At 43.5% G+C, this 20,648-nt stretch overlaps 1 protein-coding gene across 1 annotated transcript in view; it reads right to left on the bottom strand.

Annotated features, from left to right (window-relative positions):
• Positions 1–218: 218 nt before the first annotated feature.
• Positions 219–20,648, bottom strand: part of SMPD3 (sphingomyelin phosphodiesterase 3) — a 116,062-nt gene continuing 95,632 nt past the window's right edge. Inside the window, exons 4-9 of the mRNA XM_081920328.1 lie at positions 17,678–17,753; positions 11,079–11,234; positions 7,892–7,981; positions 7,236–7,299; positions 2,482–2,644; positions 219–1,815 (exon numbers count right to left, since the gene is read on the bottom strand). Of these exons, the coding sequence (XP_081776454.1) occupies positions 1,714–1,815; positions 2,482–2,644; positions 7,236–7,299; positions 7,892–7,981; positions 11,079–11,234; positions 17,678–17,753 (651 nt within the window). The 3' untranslated portion in view covers positions 219–1,713. The remainder of the gene's footprint in view (positions 1,816–2,481; positions 2,645–7,235; positions 7,300–7,891; positions 7,982–11,078; positions 11,235–17,677; positions 17,754–20,648) is intronic.

Genomic DNA, 20,648 nt, shown 5'->3' with positions numbered 1-20,648 from the left:
AGGCATTCAGCAGACTCCATTGGTCATGTTTCCCTTGTGGTTGTGATGGCTGGGTTTACATAGTTCACTTCTCCCGCTCACCACCTATAGAAAACTAACACACTAGAGAGAAGGTTTAGGCTAGCCTTTCCCCTGACATACTACCTTTCCATGTGCTGAGAACCATCTTTTGGTGGAGGAATGTTCCAATATTCACATAACTGAATTCATAAATTCATAAATCCAATCTGTTCCTGTTCCATATTAATCTGTTGTTGTTGTTTTTTTAAAAAAGCTGCACAAGAATTTGCATTTCAGTATTTTGATATGGATTTCAATATGCATTTCATCACAAAATATTTAAGTATGTATTTTGTCTCAATGTATGCATTTTATTCTAAAATATGCATTATTAAATGCATTTTGGTATCACAAAAGTTCAGAACCTGAAGGGTAATTATGGCCCCATCCACACAGATGTTGCTGCAGATCAGGTCAGAGCCACCAGAAAGTCAGAGCAAAGTTGAGATAGATTATTAGACTGACGGGGTTGTATCCAAGAAAGCACAGAAGCACAGCAGAACCTCATTCCTTTCCTTCCTTCCTGGACATCCCAAAATCTGCTCTGGAGGGTTGGGGAGGAACCCCAAACAGGTTTTGGGGAAGGGGAGGAGAACGAGGGGCAACTCCATTCCACTTTGTTAGATACAACTTATTGTCTGGTGGTGACATAAGACAGCTTTGAAAGTTTGTGTGCCAAACCTCTCATACTGCAAGCTGCAATGGACCAGTCCAGGAAAGATGCCGCCACTTGTATCTGCCACATTTGCCATAGTATCTTCTGAAATCTTATCTCCAGGATTGCATTGGTAGAGAATACTTTAGGATTTGGCCCTACTGTTTTGACAGTTGCCTGCTTATAGGCAATATGACACTGTTTTCCAAACCTGGGTTTTGAAGGTCCTAAGAATGCTGTCGCCAGGATGCTTTGGGTTCTGAATTACCATTGCCATCCTTCTCGTTTCCCCTACCTGCCCACCCACCTCCACCCCAATGGTACCTCACTGACCATTCCATTCCTAAGTGAGTGGCATGCAATGTGGAGGCATGCTTCTGACGCAGGCATGCTACTACAACATTAACAGGCTAAAAAGAAAAAAGGAAAGGAAAGGGGGTGGGGAAGAAAAGGATTTTTTTAAAAAAAAAGAAGAGAGAAATTAAGCATTAGCTCATTAAGGATATATAAAGAAATGATTCGAAAACTCGCTTTTGGAGCAGCACTAACACAGAGACTGATTACAAACTAAATTGTGCTATATATCAGTATATATATAAAAAAACATTGTTTTGTAAGAATGGCACTGGTTCAAAAGAATTGGGACTTCTACCTTGGTTCCTTTTAAGTCCACAGTGAAAGTATAGAAATACAGGCTTGCCCGGTTGCCTGGCAACTCGTGACGCTTGTGGGTGGGCTGACACCCCCCTCCCTTCCCCATCTCCCCATGCACACATTCACATACGTTCTCTGCTTCCCTTTTTAACATCTTCCTAACGGGATGCAAATGGAGAGGAATCTGAAAAGCAGGTAGAATCGCAGCCAGAGGATAGTCTGAGTCAAGCCTGGTCTCGAGGGGGTGGGGGCATCCGAAAAATCCCACACTCTGTCTTGCATCTTGGTCACAAGTTTGGAAGTTCCCTCCTCTACACACTTGGGGGACAAAAAACCGTCCTTTTTTAAGGATCCTCTTCTCCCGTTGAAACCATCAGGCGCATGGCAACAGGCAGGTGATCAGTTAAGCCTGCCAGCTGAGTAATGAAACTGAACTCTTCCACTTCCTGTGGAGGAACAGCAAAAGAAAAGATTTTTAAAAAGAGCTCTATGGTGTGTGTGTGTGCCACTTTTAATGTTTCCGATGAAAATAAACATATCAGAAGAGCCTGGATCAGGCCAAAGACCCAAATAGTCCAGTGCTCTGTTCTCATAGTGACCGACAGAACTCTGCCCACCTGTGGGTCCCAGAAACTGCTCTTCAGAGGAATCCTGCCTCTAACAGTGGGATGAGAACATTGCCATCGTGGCAAGTATCTGCTGATAGGCTTGTATTCCATGAATTTATCTACTGTAATCCTCTTTTAAAGCCATCCATATGGGTGACCACCGTGACTTCTTGTAGGAGTGAATTGCACAGTTTAACTATCTGCTGTGTGGAAAAAGTCCTCTCTTTTGCCTGACCTGAATCCTCTGACATTCAGCATCATTGGCTGATTCGGAGTTCTAGAATGATGATGCCCTGCCTACAGTATGGCTGAAGCAAAAAAACCCAAACTGGGCATCCTCCCAGGGGCATCTTAACATAATGGGATCCCATCAGAGGGTGACTGTTCATAGTGAGCCTTGGGGAATGCTGCTTGAATCAAGAAGCATTGTGCATCACAGCTGATGCCAAATTCTAACATGCAGAACTGTTATCAGTATGCTTGTTGATATGTGACTGGGCTTACCACTTTCCACTCTAGATAGAGTCCTTCTTCAGTGTAAAGCATGTAGTCAATTCGCCTCCCGTTCCCCTTCAAAGCTCTCTTCCTCCCCTTCTGACTTGAAGGATGGGTCTTGCTGGTAGGAAAGACAATATAGGCTTTTCGCCCTTCTTCACTTTCCATCGTCCTGGTTAAAAACACACACACACAATGGTTTATTATGTGTCAGATCTACATCTGTGTCATCCACTGCTCTAACAAATATCAAATGGGTTCCCAGTTTTTGGTGGCGGATGCTTTACTGGAGATAGCAAAGGTATAAGATCTTCTATTTCTGAAGTTTCATTTTATATTGGTAATTTCTAGTTAACTACGCAAAACTACACATTACAATTCTCACACACCCATTATCAACAAATTATCTCATGTGCATTGTTGTTGTTGTTGTTGTTATTGTTATTCTAAAGTGCCTAATGTTTCCTGAGAACTGTACAATTCTTTAAAGATAAGATATAAGTTCGTCCATCAAGCTAGATTGTCTACACTGACTGGCAGTCAGAAACCTGTTTTCAGGCATTCCCCATCCTACCATAGCTGTCAACCATCCCTTATTTGGCAGGAAACTCCCTTATCCCAGCGCCGTTTCCCGCTGCTGTCCCGGATTGATGATGCCCCTTATATTTCCCGGGTTTCAAAGGAAGCAGCTCCTCTCCCTCCCTCCCTCCCTGTTGGCCAGGGAGGAGGGAGGCTCCAACTGTGTTGCTTGGCTGCGTTGCTCACCCAATAAGGAGTCTAAGAACAACTGGGCTGGGGGGTGGAGCTTGCATGCCTTGTGCTGATCAAATAGGCTGCGTTGCCTGGGGACTCGCCTTTGCTCAGCGCTTCCCAGCGGAGAGGTGACGGTGTTTTTCCTTGCTGCATCCCCTTTGCCGGGTTGCTGCACTGTGGGAACCACTGCTTGAGGCTTTGTTTGGCTGCTGGTTGACTAAAATCCCTTATTTTGGCTGCTGATCCCTTATTTTCGAGGCTGCAGGTCCCTTATCTTCAAATCTGTAAGTTGACAGCTATGCATCCTACCTAGAGATAATAGGGATTGAACCTTGGACGTTCTGCATGCAAAGCAGATGTTCTGCCACTGAGCTCTGATTCTTGTATCCTTGGACAATAAAGCATGCCTCTCTTTGGCTGTCCAGTTCTGGAGGAATGGGCAGTCAAAGCAGTGTACTTCCCTAGATGTTTACTCACAAGTATCTCACTGAACGCAATGTGGTTTACTTCCAAGTAAGTGTACATAGGATTATTGACAATTTGTGGTGAATCATGGGCTTATTCTTCAAATAGTAGTCTTGGATTGAAGATCCACAGTTGGCCTTTGTGAATAAGGCACACACCAAAATTACCAGACTATACCATCAATTATTTTGGAAATGAGAGAGATGAAATCTTGATTTTTCCACAGAAGAAAAGGAGACACCAGTTGTCAAGGCCTGTGGCTCCTTTTCAGGAAACTTAAAAGCATATGAAAATAATTGGTACAATTGATTCTTATTACCCAGCCTTTATCAACCTTTAAAATGTAAAATCCAGTTTTAACATGTTCTGAAGTATTATCTCTGGAGACTTAAGTCAATTGACACTAGCTTGCTTCTGATTAAATTCAGTATCAAGGAATCAATACTTATCAATGATCCCTGGATGCAATTTTTTAAAAAACTGCGAAGAGGGAGGTTCATTTCTATGAAGATGGTGGTTCAAATATGGACTGTTGTATAATTAATTGTCTTCAAAAGTGCCACAGACAAGACATTCTTCAGACTGGTTTGGGGGGGGGGGAACTCATGGAATTTTCATTTTTTTTAATGAAAGAGCTGTGGCTCTGACAGAATTGACCTCTGTTGAAACACCAGCAGATTATCTCCGCCTCTTAATAGCAAATTAAGCAAGAAGCTGAGAAAAGTGGCTGGGGTATGTGCAACACATTTCGCCATATTTCCTGCAATATATTAATTTGAAAAATGGCTGTGTTCTATGGTGCGGTTACTTTATATAAATGGTAGGTTTAAGAATGCCTGGAATCCCTTTGCGCATTGTAATTTCTGCCTCCCACCACTCTTCTGCCTCCAGCCAGTCCATGAAAGACTTTTACCTTTGCACAATGAGTTACATGTGCTACCACAGTCCTATGCATTTAACTGAGAAGGGAGCATCAGACTGAAACTTTCTAGGGGGCCACCCAGGCTGGCTGCTTCTGTTCACATGTTGTTTTCGAACTGCAAATTAGGTTAAGTTCACCTTTAAATGCAAACTGAATTGAATTTCTCCCCCATCCATACTCAAATTACCACCCCCAGCTGCTTTTCTCCCCAGGACATAAAATCTATGTGACTACATATTTCCACTGAGATTTAAAATCTACCGATCTATTGATTGCCCTGCCTGTATTCCCCCCTTCTCTCCTCTAGAGGAAACAATCTTTGTTGGTCAGTCAACAGAAAGAAGCTTGGGTTCTGGATGCCACAGAGCTGAAAATTATGCCTATGGCACCCTGGAAGTGACACTTCCCACATGTCAGTTTCTTGACTGCCCATGATGTCAGGTGAAAAGTTTCCCTTTCCTCATGAAGTTTGAAATCCAGCCACACAATAAGAGGCACAGGGGTTTGTGGGTGCAGACAGTTAGCTGACTGGCAGCACTCCACACTCCACTGTTGGGGGAGAGCTGCATCTTCACATGCCCCACATAATGTATGACTTTAGGTGTCGGGTAGTTGAGCATGGTTTTGGGGAAATGGCCTCATGGGCCAAATTAGGACCCCTGCCAGCCCCCATTAAGCCCATGGACCAGAGATTCTCCACTACTGGTTTATACTAACTGGCAGTGGCTCTCCAGGGTTTGGGGTGGGAGATCCCAGGGCAGAATTTGAGACCACCTGCACACAAGGCAGATGATTTACCACTATGTTAAGGCTGTTCTTCCCCACTGTATCCACTATAGTATGTATTAAAAGGAGCTGTAAAGTCCTCCAAAACCACCCTGTCACAAAAGTAACTCCATCTCTCTGATACCACTGAAAAATTATGTAGTTCAGAAAAGTGTGCCACTTCAATCTCAGTGACATCCGCCATGATAATCAATATAAGGAACTGATAAATTGCCCTTTTGGTGCCAAAGATTGTCTGGGCTGATAGACTATAACCTGACTGTATACAACATTGTGACAGCTTTAGACCTGCAATAAAACTTAACTGATAGGCAGGTGACCGCCCCTTTGAAAAGTGGATTGGTATTAAGTGAAAGAGACCAACACCCAATCCACCCTAGGTCTGTGAATATCTTAATTAAGTGGCCGTTTCTTCACTAGTTGCCCTAACAGTATCCTATTAATCAAGTCAGAGGTGGAGGCACATTGTGACTAAGTAGCAACGGTGTTTATTGATCTTTTAAATAAGGAAATAGGTCCACGTAGTCACTCTTATTGATGTATTTAATAATGCGGGCTTCTTAACTTTATTAATAGATTTCCAGAGGTTGGTGCTGGAAGTCTAATGGAAGCCTAATTTACTGGGCTCTTTCCAGAACTATTGATGTCAGTATAAATAGGGTGATAAATTAGTTTCTATAGCTTGGGCAAATTTTATTATTGAAGGATTTCCACAAGAGTCCATTCTAAACCTCATCTAGTTTGTCAATGACAATAGCAATTTCAGATGGGTATCATTTGCAAGCTCTTCAGCAAGTTTTCTTTTTAAAGATGACATTACAATTTGAGAGCTGCTTGACCTTCTTTGGAGGTCTTTAAGCAGAGGCTTGACAACCATATGTCAGGAGTGCTCTGATGGTGTTTCCTGCTTGGCAGGGGGTTGGACTCGATGGCCCTTGCGGTCTATTCCAACTCTATGATTCTATGATTCTACGCATGGGAATTAAATGCCAATCAAACAAGGTGTCTTGAAAGACCAAGAGGAACTAGACTTAAAATAAATGAGAAGTTTGCTTTCAAAAGTGCTACAGACCACAAACTTTGTGAGTGCTTACTTTTTTTGCCTTAGGGCCTGTGGAATTTTACTACATTTGATTTGGGGGGGAGGGTCAGTTTGCACTGTGGCAAATCCTAAATGCCAGAGTAGAACGGAAATGAGGTCCAGGCCCTCCAGTCTGGACCAACACAGGGACTGTTCACCCTGCCCTGGATTCAGCCCCAAATCAATCTGGAGGTGAGGGTAAAGGTAAAGGGACCCCTGACCATTAGGTCTAATCGCAGATGACTTTGGGGTTGCGGCACTCATCTTGCTTTATTGGCCGAGGAAGCCGGTACAGCTTCCGGGTCATGTGGCCAGCATGACTAAGCTGCTTCTGGCAAACCAGAGCAGTGCACAGAAATGCTGTTTACCTTCCCGCTGGAGTGGTACCTATTTATCTACTTGCACTTTGACATGCTTTTGAACAGCTAGGTTGGCAGGACCGAGCAACGGGAGCTAACCCCATTGTGGGGATTCAAACTGCCGACCTTCTGATCAGCAAGCCTTTTATTTCAGGGGGTACTCAAGGGTACGCAGTACCAGACCTCCTTTTTTGTTGTTAAAAAGTGTGGCACTTACTGTAACAACTTCATGGTGAGTACTGGCACCTACTGGGTGAGAGCGAAGAAAGAGACCCTCTCTCCTCCCCACCAGACCACTGAAAACACTATCCAAAATATAAAAGCAATACTTATTGGTGGTGCAGATTTAAAAAGCAGCCACTATATTGTATAAGCAGAGAAACAAGGCGGTACTTACTTCTGCAGGTTATCTGCTGTGCACACTTCTTCATCATATAGTCCTTCTGGATCTAACAAGGTTCCTAGGAAGAGAAAGGAATTCATGGGTCTCCTATCAACCTTGGCTTTCTCCCTAATGGATGTAGACCAGAGTCTGTATGCAGTACTGAGTTGTGTTGCTGCTTCCATATATGATGCCAGTTTTGAGGCAGGTAAAGGTGCAGCTGGGCCAGGAGGGGGTTTGTACATGCCAACCAGCTGGTTGGCAGCACCTGCCAAGCCCTGTGCACAGCTCTTTGCCACCCTCTTTAGTCCCCTCTCCATCTGAAATGTCATGCCGCTCTTTAAACTTAAATACAATGATGGTTGGGGGAGATAAATAAAACCATTGTTCTTGTTACACCATGAGTGTGTGTTTTGATGTTTTCTTAATCTTCTTAAGCATATTTTATACAACAGCAGAGCAGCTTGTCAAATTCCGAAGGCTGAAACAAAAACCACTGAGAACTATGTGAACAGGTTGTGAATTGAACTGAAATGGAAATTCTTTCCTTTCCAGAGGAAATGAACTAATTCCTTTTTGGAGGGGGTGAACTGGAATGGATTAATGAGCTTTCCCCCCCCCCCCAAGCACTGCTTTCAACCCAAGCCGAAGGCCATGGCAGCATCTCTTACCAATTGCCCACGATTTGTCCTCCCCTGGACCAAGCCGGCATGGGTCCTTGTAGCGCGTAAACAAGGAATGCTGCTGCTCCAGCTTGTCATCTGCAGCGACAACACAAAGGACCAAGAACAAGGACATCAGTGGCATGCGAAGAAAGGCAAGGGCAGGGGGAGGCAGGGTTGAGCAACCTGCAGCCCTCCTGATGTTGCTGGATTGCAACTCCCAGCAGCCCCAGCCAGCTCAGGCAATGGTTAGGGAATAAAATCTAGAGGCCACAGCTTGAGAAACCAGAGGCCACACAGTGGGCATTCCTCAATCATCCTGGATTTATATTGCATCGCATTTACTTGGGGCTGCCCTAGGTCTGGATTTTCCTGTACATCACTGGGATTTCAAAGGCAGAAGGGCAATTTCCAAAATGCATCATTTTGTTCTATCTAAAATTTGTGGGGGGTTTTTTTTGGTGTTTTTGTTTAAAAGCAAGTTCAACAACTTTCAGGTCTTCCTAAAAAAACTCACCAATTTTGGGGGTTTCCTTTAAAAAAAAAGCTCAACAATTTCAGTGGTTTCCTTTAAAAAAGCTTGGGTGTCCTGGTTTTTACTTTTTGAAATATGGCAACCCTAATTTACTTCCATGCCACTTAATACCAAGGCAGTCTCTAAGCAATTCATTAAAACATGGAAGAATTATATCTAACTAAGTTATATGCAAAGTAAGCCCATTGAAATTAATGGACCTGCACTAGATCTACTCCAAGTATGACTAACAGTGGATAAAGCCCACACTATACATTTTTCTTTTCCTCTTCCTTACCCCCATGTAGATCTCTCTAGACCTGTCAATTATTCCTTAGGGTTGGACTGATCTTCAGATTGGCTAAGGCAGGCAGCTAATTCAAGCAGTCAAAAATGGTGGATTTTCTATTTTATTGCTGCAGTTAGCTTGGGAGGAGGAATTATTTGGAAATGCCATTTGAAGGCATAAAATTGTCTTGTTAAGTTTTGGGCAATTGTTTATTATTTATTCATTATTAAATTTCTATACCACCTTTCATCTAAAAATCACAGGGCAGTTTACAATATAAAAACACAAAAATACACATATGAAAGCAATACACACACACACATACAAACACACAAACACACACACACACGCCCTGATTAAAAGGCCATAGATTGTTTAACTAGCTAGAAGCCTGGGGAAAAAAGGAATGTTTTTGCCTGGCACCTAAAGATATGTGATGAAGGCGCCAGAGCATTCCACAAACTATGAGCCACTGCAAAAAAGGCCCATTCTCATGTTGCCACCCTCTAGACCTCTCACAGAGGAGGCACATGAAGAAGGGCCTCAGATGATGATCGTAGGGTCCAGGTCAGTTCATATGGGTAGAGGTTTATGCAGTTAAACTTTTTCATTCCATTCTGCTTTAGATCTAGCCCTGTGCAAACACCTGAAACCTATGATGCCTCTTAATCATTTTTCTGCATCTCTCCTGGAAGAAAAGAAAAAAGAATTTCTTTTTGCTTCTCCTGGGGGAATCCCACAAGTGGCTGCCACCGGCACTAATGATGTCATTTGTCACTGTCTATTGTCAAGGCAACACAATCCATAAATGCGAGGCTTTTAAAAAGCGGTAAGGAAAAGAAGAAAGAAGCCAAACTGCTAAAAATAAAACAGTGCTTTGAAGGTTATGCCGATCAGATCATCTGGCCAGGGTTCACACTTCTGCATCTTACTTTATAGAGCAGTGACCTGATTTGCATCCAGGTATCTAAGGTGGGGCCAAAAAAAAAAGTTGCCAAAAAGTAGCTCTTTCAGTCTCATGCCAATTTATTATTGCCCATTTCATGGGTCCATCACAGGCACTGACTCCAAAGGGCTGAGGCAGTCTTGGTCCCCTGAATGTTTTTTTTTTAGAGGGCCTGGCCCCCTCAATTCTCAGAGGACATTTGGCTCTGCCCTCTGGCTCCTCGCAACATTGTGTTGGGCCACCTAAAAAATATGGATAAGCTGGAGCCTCTGTTGTCCATCAGTGCTGCTAGCAATGATACTAGAGGCTATAAATGGCTTCTAGGGATGGGGGAGATTTTTTGTTCAGTTCACATTTAAAGGAAATTTGCACTTTCCAAAACAATATGTGAGCTGAAACACAGCACTCCTTCAAAATTTTCACATCATCCAATTTTGTTCTCATCTTGCCTTGGAAACAGCAAATGTGGCAAGTTGGCCAAGAAATGAGAACGGAATCAAATTTCTCTCCATCTCTATTACCAGCTACACTGATGCGAATCTTTGTAAATCTCAGTAAGCTAAAAATTTCTCCGAAAAGAGATTTCTAGGAAAACTTTTGGAGAATTTCACCCTTTGGATATTCAGTGAAATCCACACACTCCCCATTTTGCTGCCTGCAAAGAGCATGGTGAATTTTAAAAGGCCTGCCCAGTCCTTGCAGTAGCCTAGCTTCTCTTTATTGATTTGGCCATTTATGCCTGTCTTTCTATGATAAAGTCAAGTGTAAGGTGGTTCACAAAGAAAAAACGCAGCACAACTAAATTAAAAGCAAACTGAAGAACAGAATGAGCAGCAATAAATCAGCATCATTTCACATAATCTCTCTGTTTATTTTAATAAATTAACCCCATTTATTAAAAAGCATCGCTTTCTCCAGTGATTCACTATAACTCTACTTCACCCTTGTTTATCCCAGTACATTGTCATGAACTTCACACTAGGAAGGAGAGCAGGGAATTATTAGGGAAAAAGGATGGTGATGAAGAAAAGGAGGGTAATGACCAGTGGGGTTCCAGGCACAACACAGTGTTGGCCAATGAAGGCTGGTTCATTAGGATGAATGGGGCCCTGCCCCACCAACCTTGGTCTATCACCAGCCAGCCTACCCCTGCCTGCCTTCTTACAGTCCAGGGGGTGACACTAGCTGCCAGCTTTGCTCTCCTTAATCTCAGTGTTGTCTTTAGCAGGGAGGAGGATAGGGGGGAAAGTAAAATTCCTCTGCCTGCCACTGGCTCTGGATTTATCTTTACTGGATTTCTCTGTCCTTTGCCCCACCAATCCCAATGGGCACCAACCACCACGGGCAGAGGTGGATTTAGGGCAGTGTAACCAGCACTGTTATGCTGTGCACAGAGCCTAGGGCTTAGCAGCTTAAAATACATCAAGCAAATAAGTGGCCGTCTCACCTGATGAACAATTGTCAAAGTTGAGATCTCCACAAAGTACATCAAATGCCACCAGCTCCTCTGGATTGGCTGTGCTGGAGGAGGAGGTAGATTTTCTGAAATCAGCCAGCCAATCCTGAAGCAGATCCAGTTGTTCGCATCGAACAGTACTGTCCCCTGCAGAAAGCACAAAACAAGGGTTCTGGAGCAAATTCAAATTTCATTATATTTATTGTGGTGGTATCTTCAGCTACTAGACCATAAGATGCAATTCTAAAATAAACATGTTGGAGTTCCTTCAAATGTAAAGAGTTCGTTTTTTTTAAGGAGTAGAAGAATGTGAGTATTGTGTAGAACAGGAATGGGAACCTATGACCCTCGAGAGGTTGTTGACCATTGTTCATTCTTCCTGATGCTGAGGGAAGCTGGTCCAACATCTCCTGAACAGCCACAGATTTCCCATCCCTGGAATAGAATGTGGATTTAAAAGCATTTTCAATGAAAGACAATCGGCAAACTTTCTTTGTTTCTTTATTTTAAATACTTCTTACCCATTCTAGATGAGCCAGATGGACCAATGGTTTAACCCAGTATAAGACAGCTTCCTACATCTGATCATGGGATTAAGGTGGCAACTTTGTTGGGTAAGGACAAAAGAGCTCACTGGTGGAGCATCTGCACATGGTCCCAGGTTCAGTCCCTGGCACCTCCAAGTAGGGATGAGAGAGTCTCCTGCCTGAAAATCCTGGAGAGCTGCTGCCAGTCAGTGTAGACAATACTGAGATATTTGGACCATTGATCTGACTCAGTATAAAGCAGCTTCCCATGTTCTCGAGGGCTCAGTCAACTGCTCCTTTTGTTTGTACAAAAGAATGAAAGTACTCCACACAACATAAGGAACACAGGAACCTGCTTATATGGGACCAGGCAATTGGTCCTATGCTGACTGGCAAGATTTCTCCACTTCTATCAGGAGAAGTTGGGGATTAAACCTGGGACCTTCTGTTTGCAAATCAGGTGCACTCCCAAAAGGGTTGGGGAGAATTCCTTTTGGTTACGCAGCTATAAATGGAAACTGAGCACCTACACTTGGCGGCGGCAGCATTCCATGCAGTGGAAAGGGGCAGGGGGAGATTTCACATATGCCTTTGTTTATCTAGTGAGGTCCAACTGATACTCTCCAAGGGCTCTGCCAGGTTTGCATCATCAGGTTGCTGCCCCTCACTTTTGCAATTTGATTTATGGCACAGTGTGTCTGTGTGATGCACAAGCCATAAACGTCCTTGCTTGACTTCCTTACCTCATCCATCATTCACACCATTCTGTTCAAAGATAATTTGGAGCTGGCTTGGAAATTTCCCTTTTGAATCACTAATAACAGCACGCATGTATGCGACATGCTATATATGTTTTCATTAGCTCAGGCTGAACCGCTTCCCATCTAGTGTTTTCAGTTATTCAATATCTGTCGGCTGGTTTTAGGCAAGGAAAAAAATATAGATCTACAAAATTTGTGACTGAAGGCACAAGGGGGTATTGAATGAGTAACGTTTAGCTACCCAGTGTGTCATGTGCCTTATTCGCTGAGCCACCAGGACAACTCTCCACAAGAGGAAGCCACCAACTACTATTTCCTGCTCTTGGGTTCTCCCAACTGCAGACAGTCAGAAGGAGGTACTGCTGCTCAATGATTTAGAGCAGGCTTCCTTAACCTTGGCCCTCCAGATGTTTTTGGCCTACAACTCCCATGATCCCTAGCTAGCAGGACCAGTGGTCAGGGATGATGGGAATTGTAGTCTCAAAACATCTGGAGGGCCGAGGTTGAGGAAGCCTGATTTAGAGATTGTGAAGTGACACAAGGGGCAACTCCAGCCTGGATCTACAACTTGAGAAACAACATGTCTCTTGAGTAAAGGCCAAATTGCTAGCAGACAAAGTTGGGTACTCAAACGTTAAGGCCTCCAAGTTAAATGGGACTTGCTTCCTCAAAAGTGTGGATTGGATTCTGAGAGCCCTGACACTCTCAGTGGAAAATGGTCTTTTTTAATTTTTGAGTTGCTGTGTTGTTGTCTGGTTTTATTTTATTTTTTAATCTGAACACGCAGTGTTGGTGCTAAACATTGTAGGAGTGATTTTTAAAATTCATATCTACAACTCAAGCAGCAAATCAAAAGAAGTCACTGTGAAGAATGCAACAGATCACTTTTGAATCAAGTATAATTGAATGAGGCAGAGGGTTGGGGTGGATTTCCCAGTTCTGATTTGTAAGTTTCCACCAGACTGGCTGTAACCAACATCCTGCTCTGCTTTTCTTTCTCATTTCCAGTGGATAATTCCTATAGATTATTTTGTGGTATTTTTGCTTATTTATTCAAAAGAAAGAAACATCTATTCTATTTACTTGATCTTTCTTATTGAAATGAAATGTTTTCATGCCGCTCGGTTAGTTAATTGCATATCATGTTCTTATTGTTGCAGGATTTCATTTGACAGGGTTTCTTGCCCTGCAAGGCTGTATAAAAATACTGGGTGGTGTTAAACTAAGTTTTACTCAGAGCAGACCAACTAAAACAAATGGGCCTAACTTAATGTTCATTAATGTCAATTGGTCTACTCTGAGTAAAACTTACTTGACCTGTATCCACTTAAATAAAATAAAATATTAAATGCGTATGAGTGGAGTTTGTTCTTTTGCTCTATGCTGGGAGCTTTTTGTCACCCCCTTTATTTAAAGCATGTGGTTTGGGTGGTAGAGATTTATACTTATGGTTTGCACTTAAAGGGGAATCAACCAGATTCACACTTTCTAAAACAATTCGCAAACACAGCCATCCTTCAAAATTCACACTTATCTGAATTTTGCAATACAGTTCTCCAACCGAGTGCACAAAAAATGCATATGCTGGTAAGAAATGAGCATAAAAATACATGCTAATGACAATAACATACAAAATTGCATTTTATTAGGGGAAATTACTTTGCAGAAATGTGTATATCAAGGGAAAATTGTTCTAAGAAGAGTTTGGATTTGATATCCCACTTTATCACTACCCTTAGGAGTCTCAAAGCGGCTAACATTCTCCTTTCCCTTCTTCCCCCACAACAAACACTCTGTGAGGTGAGTGGGGCTGAGAGACTTCAGAGAAGTGTGACTGGCCCAAGGTCACCCAGCAGCTGCATGGGGAGGAGCGGAGATGCGAACCCGGTTCCCCAGATTACGAGCCCACCGCTCTTAACCACTACACCACACTGGCTCTCTAAGGATCTAAGGATTTTAGGGGGGGGGAGCAAATTGATGTGGAAATGTGGACAATGGAATTTCATTTTCGGAAAATGAGAAACTGTAATGGACAGATTTTCTCATTGTTGGTGGTGGGTCTTCCCCCTGCTCATGATTTTCAATTCAAAATCACCTCCGACACATTTTCTCAGTTAAGAGCAGCTCTAAGGAGATTATCCATAAGGGCCCGGTGTCTTTGGGCTGACAAAGGGTCTCCAATTCTGCTTTAAGTGCTGACTCCACTGTCCCCAACACTATTCTTCCGCTACTTCTTTTTCAGGAAGTACAGCTCCTGCTTCCCAAATTGCAGCACTGGTGCATCTGCCAACTTGAGCTGTTGCACGTACACCTCAGAATTCTAAACTGGAGCCAGGCTTACTTTCAGCAACCATCAATTTGTATGTTTCAAAACATTTCCAAATAGGCTTTCTTTGACAAAAACACATCCCAGACCAGCACCTTTTATGTGGCTCAAGCTTTCCTTTTCTGCCATCATGTTCCATCCCTCATTTTTTAGAAACACAAGAAATGTTTTGGATGAGATAACCGGCACAGCCAAGGAAACTCCACTGTTATGAACTCAGGTCATTCTGTTTTGTTCCATAAATGAACAGAGATTTATTGAAGGACATCTAAGCTTTTAAAACCTAAGCTCTCTTGTATTTGAATACAGTGTGATAGATAAGCCGGGAAATATGAAGCAAACATACGAAAGACAAACAGGAAAGGAACTTGGAAGCCTTAAAGGGAGACATTCTGATGGGGCAAAGGGAGATTATTCCAGTCCTCTCTCGCCATGCTCCTTCTTTGCCTTAAATCTCAGTGAGATGGTCCAAGAGTAAATCCACTAGAATTTGGCAGGGGGTTCAGGGGGTGGGGAATAGTATGAAGGAAATAGCCATAATATCACAAGTAGCCATAATATCACATCTGGGTATTATTATTACTACATTTGTTTCAATACTTTCATACTTTAAGGTTGAATACCACTGTTTCAGTGTGTCTCCAATGGCTACCAGCCATGATGGCAAAGTTCTCCCTCCATCGATGGTGGCAGTATGCCTCTGAAAGTCAATTGCTGGGAATCACAAGTGCTCAGAGTACTGTTGCATTCAGGTCCTGCTTTTGGACTTCCCATTAGGGCACTTGATTGGCCACAGTGAGAGCAGGGTGATGGATCGAATGGGGCATTGGCCCAATATAGAGAAGGTACCAAATTGATACATCCCTGCTACAAAAGAAGTGTATTGAGAAGACAACAAAACCAGAGTCTCTTTCACGTCATGAATAAGATCAGCAAAACGAAGAGTAGAATTGGATCAAAAATATATTGGGAGGCCTATTACTTATTGGGCACTGTGGTCTAAACCACTGAGCCCATTGGGCTTGCCGATCAGAAGGTCAACCTAGCAGTTCGAAAGCATACCAGTGCAAATAGATAAATAGGTACTGCTGTGGCGGGAATGTAAATGGCATTTCTGTGTGCTCTGGTTTCCATCACGGTGACATGTTGTGCCAGAAGCGGTTTAGTCATGCTGGCCACATTACCCAGAAAGCTGTCTGTGGACAAATGCCAGCTCCCTCAGCCTGAAAGTGAGATGAGTGCCGCAACCCCATAGTCACCTTTGACTGAACTTGACTGTCCAGGGGTCCTTTATCTCCTCTTTTGACCCAAGAACCACATTCAACCTTTGTACCCCAAAGTTGATATTGTTAACATGTCCATTCCGACCCATCACTCTTTTGTATCAGCTCTTTACAAAACAAAGTCTAGAATGTTCCATCTCCAATGTTGTATATACAGGAGAAATATTTTTACAAAGAGTCCTAGACTTCTGCTAACAGTTTATGCTGGGAGAGGAAAGGTTGACAAGTTGAATTTATTTGATTGCTATAAAGAGACTTGGTCTATAAGGTGTTTCCCAACAATGCCACCATTCCTTGTAGAAGTTAGGTGGCAGCAGGGAGGGCAAAGCTTTTAAATTTATAGGCTAAGCCCAAAGCTTTACCAGATGACATAATGTTTATCTTGAGATAAGATTTAAATAATATTTGGATTATCAACCATTACGCAGATTGGCTGAGATGGCAAGTTTATTTGCTGACATGAGGTTGGTAGAGAAACAAAGTTGCCCTGGTCTCTTTCGGGATACTCTCAGGTGGCCATGAAATGACTCAACATGGTGGTTTTCACCATCCACATCATAAACTGATTTTTTTTACAGTTGTATTGTGCTGGAGATTTACGTGAAACAAGGTAATGGGAAAGATCCAGTAAACAGTGGAAGGAGAGGCCAAGGAGAGTTCAGTAAACCATGTTTCACATGGAGTGAATCACACCACAATCCAAGCTCCTTTGTGCTGGCTTGGGGGTAGTTGGATTGGATGGAGGTGTCCCTTCACTGAGCTCCCCCAGCTTCTGCCAGCCTCTGTCCAATGTCACTCCGCCAGCATGGAGCTCACTATTCTGCCTGCCAAATGTATGGGACATCAGGATCTGGGGACAGAGGGGCACAGCAGGCCTGGGATCTGCTGGGAACTCAAGGCAGACCGACTACCACCCCATGACAGCAACTAGACCCAATTTGGGCCCAACTCCTGTGCCAACTCTAGGTTGGTGCAGAGATTTGCAAGCTTCCCAGCTTCTGCTCCAACCAGCACATAGGGGCCAATTCCTAGGGGCAGAGGTCCTTCTGGTCCCCCCGATAAGTTATTTGAGGGGGCTGGGCCTCAGCAAATTTGATGGGCATTTCCCTTCAAATGGTGTGTGTGCACCATGTCTTGTGATCAAATATGTGGGGTGGGGCTTACCTCCCCCCAAATCTTATTCATGTTGGTACCCTTGAGCTACCAGCATGAGCAACAGATGTGGTAGCCTCTGTCTATTTCTAGTTTATGACACTTTTGCATCTACTCACTCGTATGTCTCTCCAATCCTTCATCTATCAATATATTTTTAAGCCCTCACAGAAATTTGTATTTAAATATGTATTTTCAATCTATTTTCTTTTAAAATTCATTTTTTAATGTGTTTCCTCTCTAATTCCCACCCCGCTTGAAGCCAGCATTTCAGCACCCGGCCCTCTCTCGATGGATCTTCTCGATGGATCTTAGGCTTCCAATAGACCTTGCAGACCTGATGTCTGTCTGCTTGCCCTGGCTCTGCAGAATACTTAGGTTAATGTACAACCCTTCCCTGTCTGCAACATTTTCAGCTGAGATGGTTAAAGTACTGACAAGAGACCATTGAGAAGAGAATAGCCAAACCCACTCTTTCTATCTCTATTCTACAATAAGTAGCAAAAGAAGCAAAACAAAGGGATAGCAATCTGTACGGTACCTGCCAGAGCTTGCAAGTGAGTGCAGGAAATGTATCCCACAATTCTTTGGTCCTGAGGTGTACTTCCCACTTGCACCTGGAAGGAAAATAAGAGAGGAACAGAAGGGTTAATGGACAACCATCAGGCCTTTCAGGATCAAAACCCATTAACTGCAGATAAAACATGAGAACTATTTTTTTTGTAGCAAAGGTCTCAGGTAAGCATAACTGTTCTCAGAGTAGAAGAGGCACTGGTTGTTCTTCGGGGGGGGGGGGGTTGGTTTAGGTGCATTTTGCAACATGCCCTTGATGCAATAATAGTGCATTGGTGATAGCTTTATATGGGACCATCCACATATCATACTGCTTTATTACTTGCATTGTGATGCTTCCCCAATGTTACAACACAAATACCATCTGGAGGGGCACCCTTGCACTATAGTGCAACGAAAAGAGGGGAAGATCCAGAACACAGACACACACACAGCTCTCCTCTTTGCCAGAGGGGAGCCTGAGAGCTCATTTTCAGTGGGAGCATGAGAAGAGGACAATAGGTGAACCTTAAATGAACTTCATGAAGGCCTCCTAGGCATGGTCTTGCTTTTGGACCAGAGGAGGCACCTGAGACCAGGATGCTGGACTAGATGGGCTTTTGGCCTGATCCAGCAGCAGGGCTCTGTTCAGGTATTGTTGTTTTATTGCTATGGCCGATGGCTGACGCAAATAAAAATTCATTCATTCATTCATTCATTCATTCATTCTTTCATTCATTGTTTTCAGATAATTATCTTCTTAACATTTGGCTTGACATTTCTTTCCTATGGTTCCGGGGTTGATCCTGCATTATGACTTCCTTACCACTGAGTATCTTTGACTACAGTGATACCTTGGTTTTCGTACTTAATCGGTTCTGGGAGTCCTTTTGACTCCCAAAACTGTTTGAAAACCAAGGTGCGGCTTCTGATTGGCTGCAGGAGCTTCCTGCACGTAAGCAGAAGCCGTGTCAGACGTTTGGCTTCCAAAAAACATTCACAAACCGGAACACACACTTCCAGGTTTGTGGTGTTTGGGAGCCGATTTGTTCAGGAGCCAAGCCATTTGAGAACCAAGGTACCACTGTATATACTTTAAAGGATTTCTGTTGAGTGGCAAAGCATCTATAATCCACCTTTTCACGCAGGAACCAAACAGGCAACATGTCGCCCCAGATGTTTGATGAACTCTCCTGCAAAGGCACCTCACTCAATCATTCATTTCAAGGTTTGCTGCAGGCTTGAAAGTAGCTGCATTCTATCTCCACTCTTAATCAGTTGCTGGAAATCACAAAGGGGGGGAGGGGTGTTGCTATTGCTCTCCTGCATGTGGGCATCCCATAATGGACATCTGGTTGGCCCCCTTGGGAACAGGATGCTGGAGTAAATGAGCCTGATCCAGCACGGTTCTTCTTATGTTCTTACGGATCTGTGATGGCAGGAAGACTACCATTTTCTCTCTCTACTCCCTGACAACCCTTTTCTGTTCCTCTAGCAGAGTGAAACTTGCACCAATCTTGCGCCTGCTCTGACTTCATTATCCAGGCTCCCCCTGTGCCCAACAAGTCAGGCATATTATACTACCCAAAGGGTCTGGGGCGGGGGAGCCTTTGGAAGTGATGTTGCCAGAAGGCACGTCCCACATTTGCTCTTGATTTCAAGTTGATCTTTCACTGGGGAACAATGAGATGGACAGAAATGTTGGTAGAGCCTACAATCAATCAGTAACCTCAACAAGGAGCGTAACTTTGCAGGCTTAGTCACCACCCTCCCAATAAGACCATTAATTCTAGAGTCTAAAATTACCCAATTGCACTGCCTCCTCTTGCCCCAAGTGAGATTTGTAGGCCCTTACACAGACAAGGACAAGGGGGAAGCAATTGTGGGCACTTGCGTTGATAAGGCGACCTCTGGAGCAACTGAAAGCGATGTGAAGATTTATTTCCCCTTTAACTTCTACATTTCTGCATTGTTCTCAGGCACAAATGGGTCCTATTGGGAAGTGCATTTTAGGAAGCATGGGCAGCCAGTGAAGCTATAAACAGCTGTCCAGAGAGCATGGTTCCCCTCCCGAAGTTAAAGGACAAATACACACCCAGCCTTCACCAGACTTGTAAAATTAAGGCAGGTTCTGTGCCAAAATCCCACACCCCAGAGGATTTCTTTTCTCTGCCCCTCACAAAAGAGGCAGAAAAACTACAGCTTTTTTCACAGGGCTGGGTCGCAGTTCTTGAAAAGTGTGGGCAGCCTTCTGCCCAGCACAACGTGATATGCTGCACCCAGCAATGACCAGTGAGAGTGTCTCTTTCAGGGCTGTCCATTGGGGAGGTTTTTCTCAGGGCCACAACGGATGAAGAAAGTGGCACCCCTTCCTTAGGTGCACTTGCAATGAAAATTGGGTCCCTCTGCACCTAACAATTTCCTTTTGTAAAAGGATGCAAATGATTTCCTCCGAATTCTAGCCCTGAGAATCGCAAGGGAGGGCGGAGCTGTTGCACTCTGCTCCTGCTTGCAGACTTCCTGTTGAAGCATTTGTTTGGCCACCATAAGATCATGATGCTGGACTGTGATGGGCCAGACCTGACAGGACTTTGCTTTTTTATGTTTTATCCCTTAGAGCCTCGTTTTCTTATGTATTTTAACCCTCTGGTAGGCATTTAATTAGTGACTACAGAATGCTAGTAAATCATATGCAATACATTTTCAAAAACAGACTTTCCACCTTGCCTCTTGCTAAGTTGAGAACACAGGTGCTGCCTTTCAAGGACACTTGAGGGCAAGACAAAAAGGCACATTCTCCTCAAAGCTTTGGAAATGCATTTTCTTCTCTCCGATGTGCTGACTGCCTGCTGCATATTTGGCTTCAAACTGGGGTCGAACAAGATTTACAGAAATCCCTTTTTATGAGTTGGCATTCTTGCCCTCTTGCCTGCAGAGATTTATTGTACTTTACAAAGCAG

The sequence above is a fragment of the Podarcis melisellensis genome (assembly GCF_964234715.1).
Source record: "Podarcis melisellensis genome assembly, chromosome: 8".
In the NCBI taxonomy this organism is placed as follows: domain Eukaryota; kingdom Metazoa; phylum Chordata; class Lepidosauria; order Squamata; family Lacertidae; genus Podarcis; species Podarcis melisellensis.
Note: the sequence above shows the minus strand (reverse complement) of the source record. Positions and strands in the feature narration are given on the sequence as shown.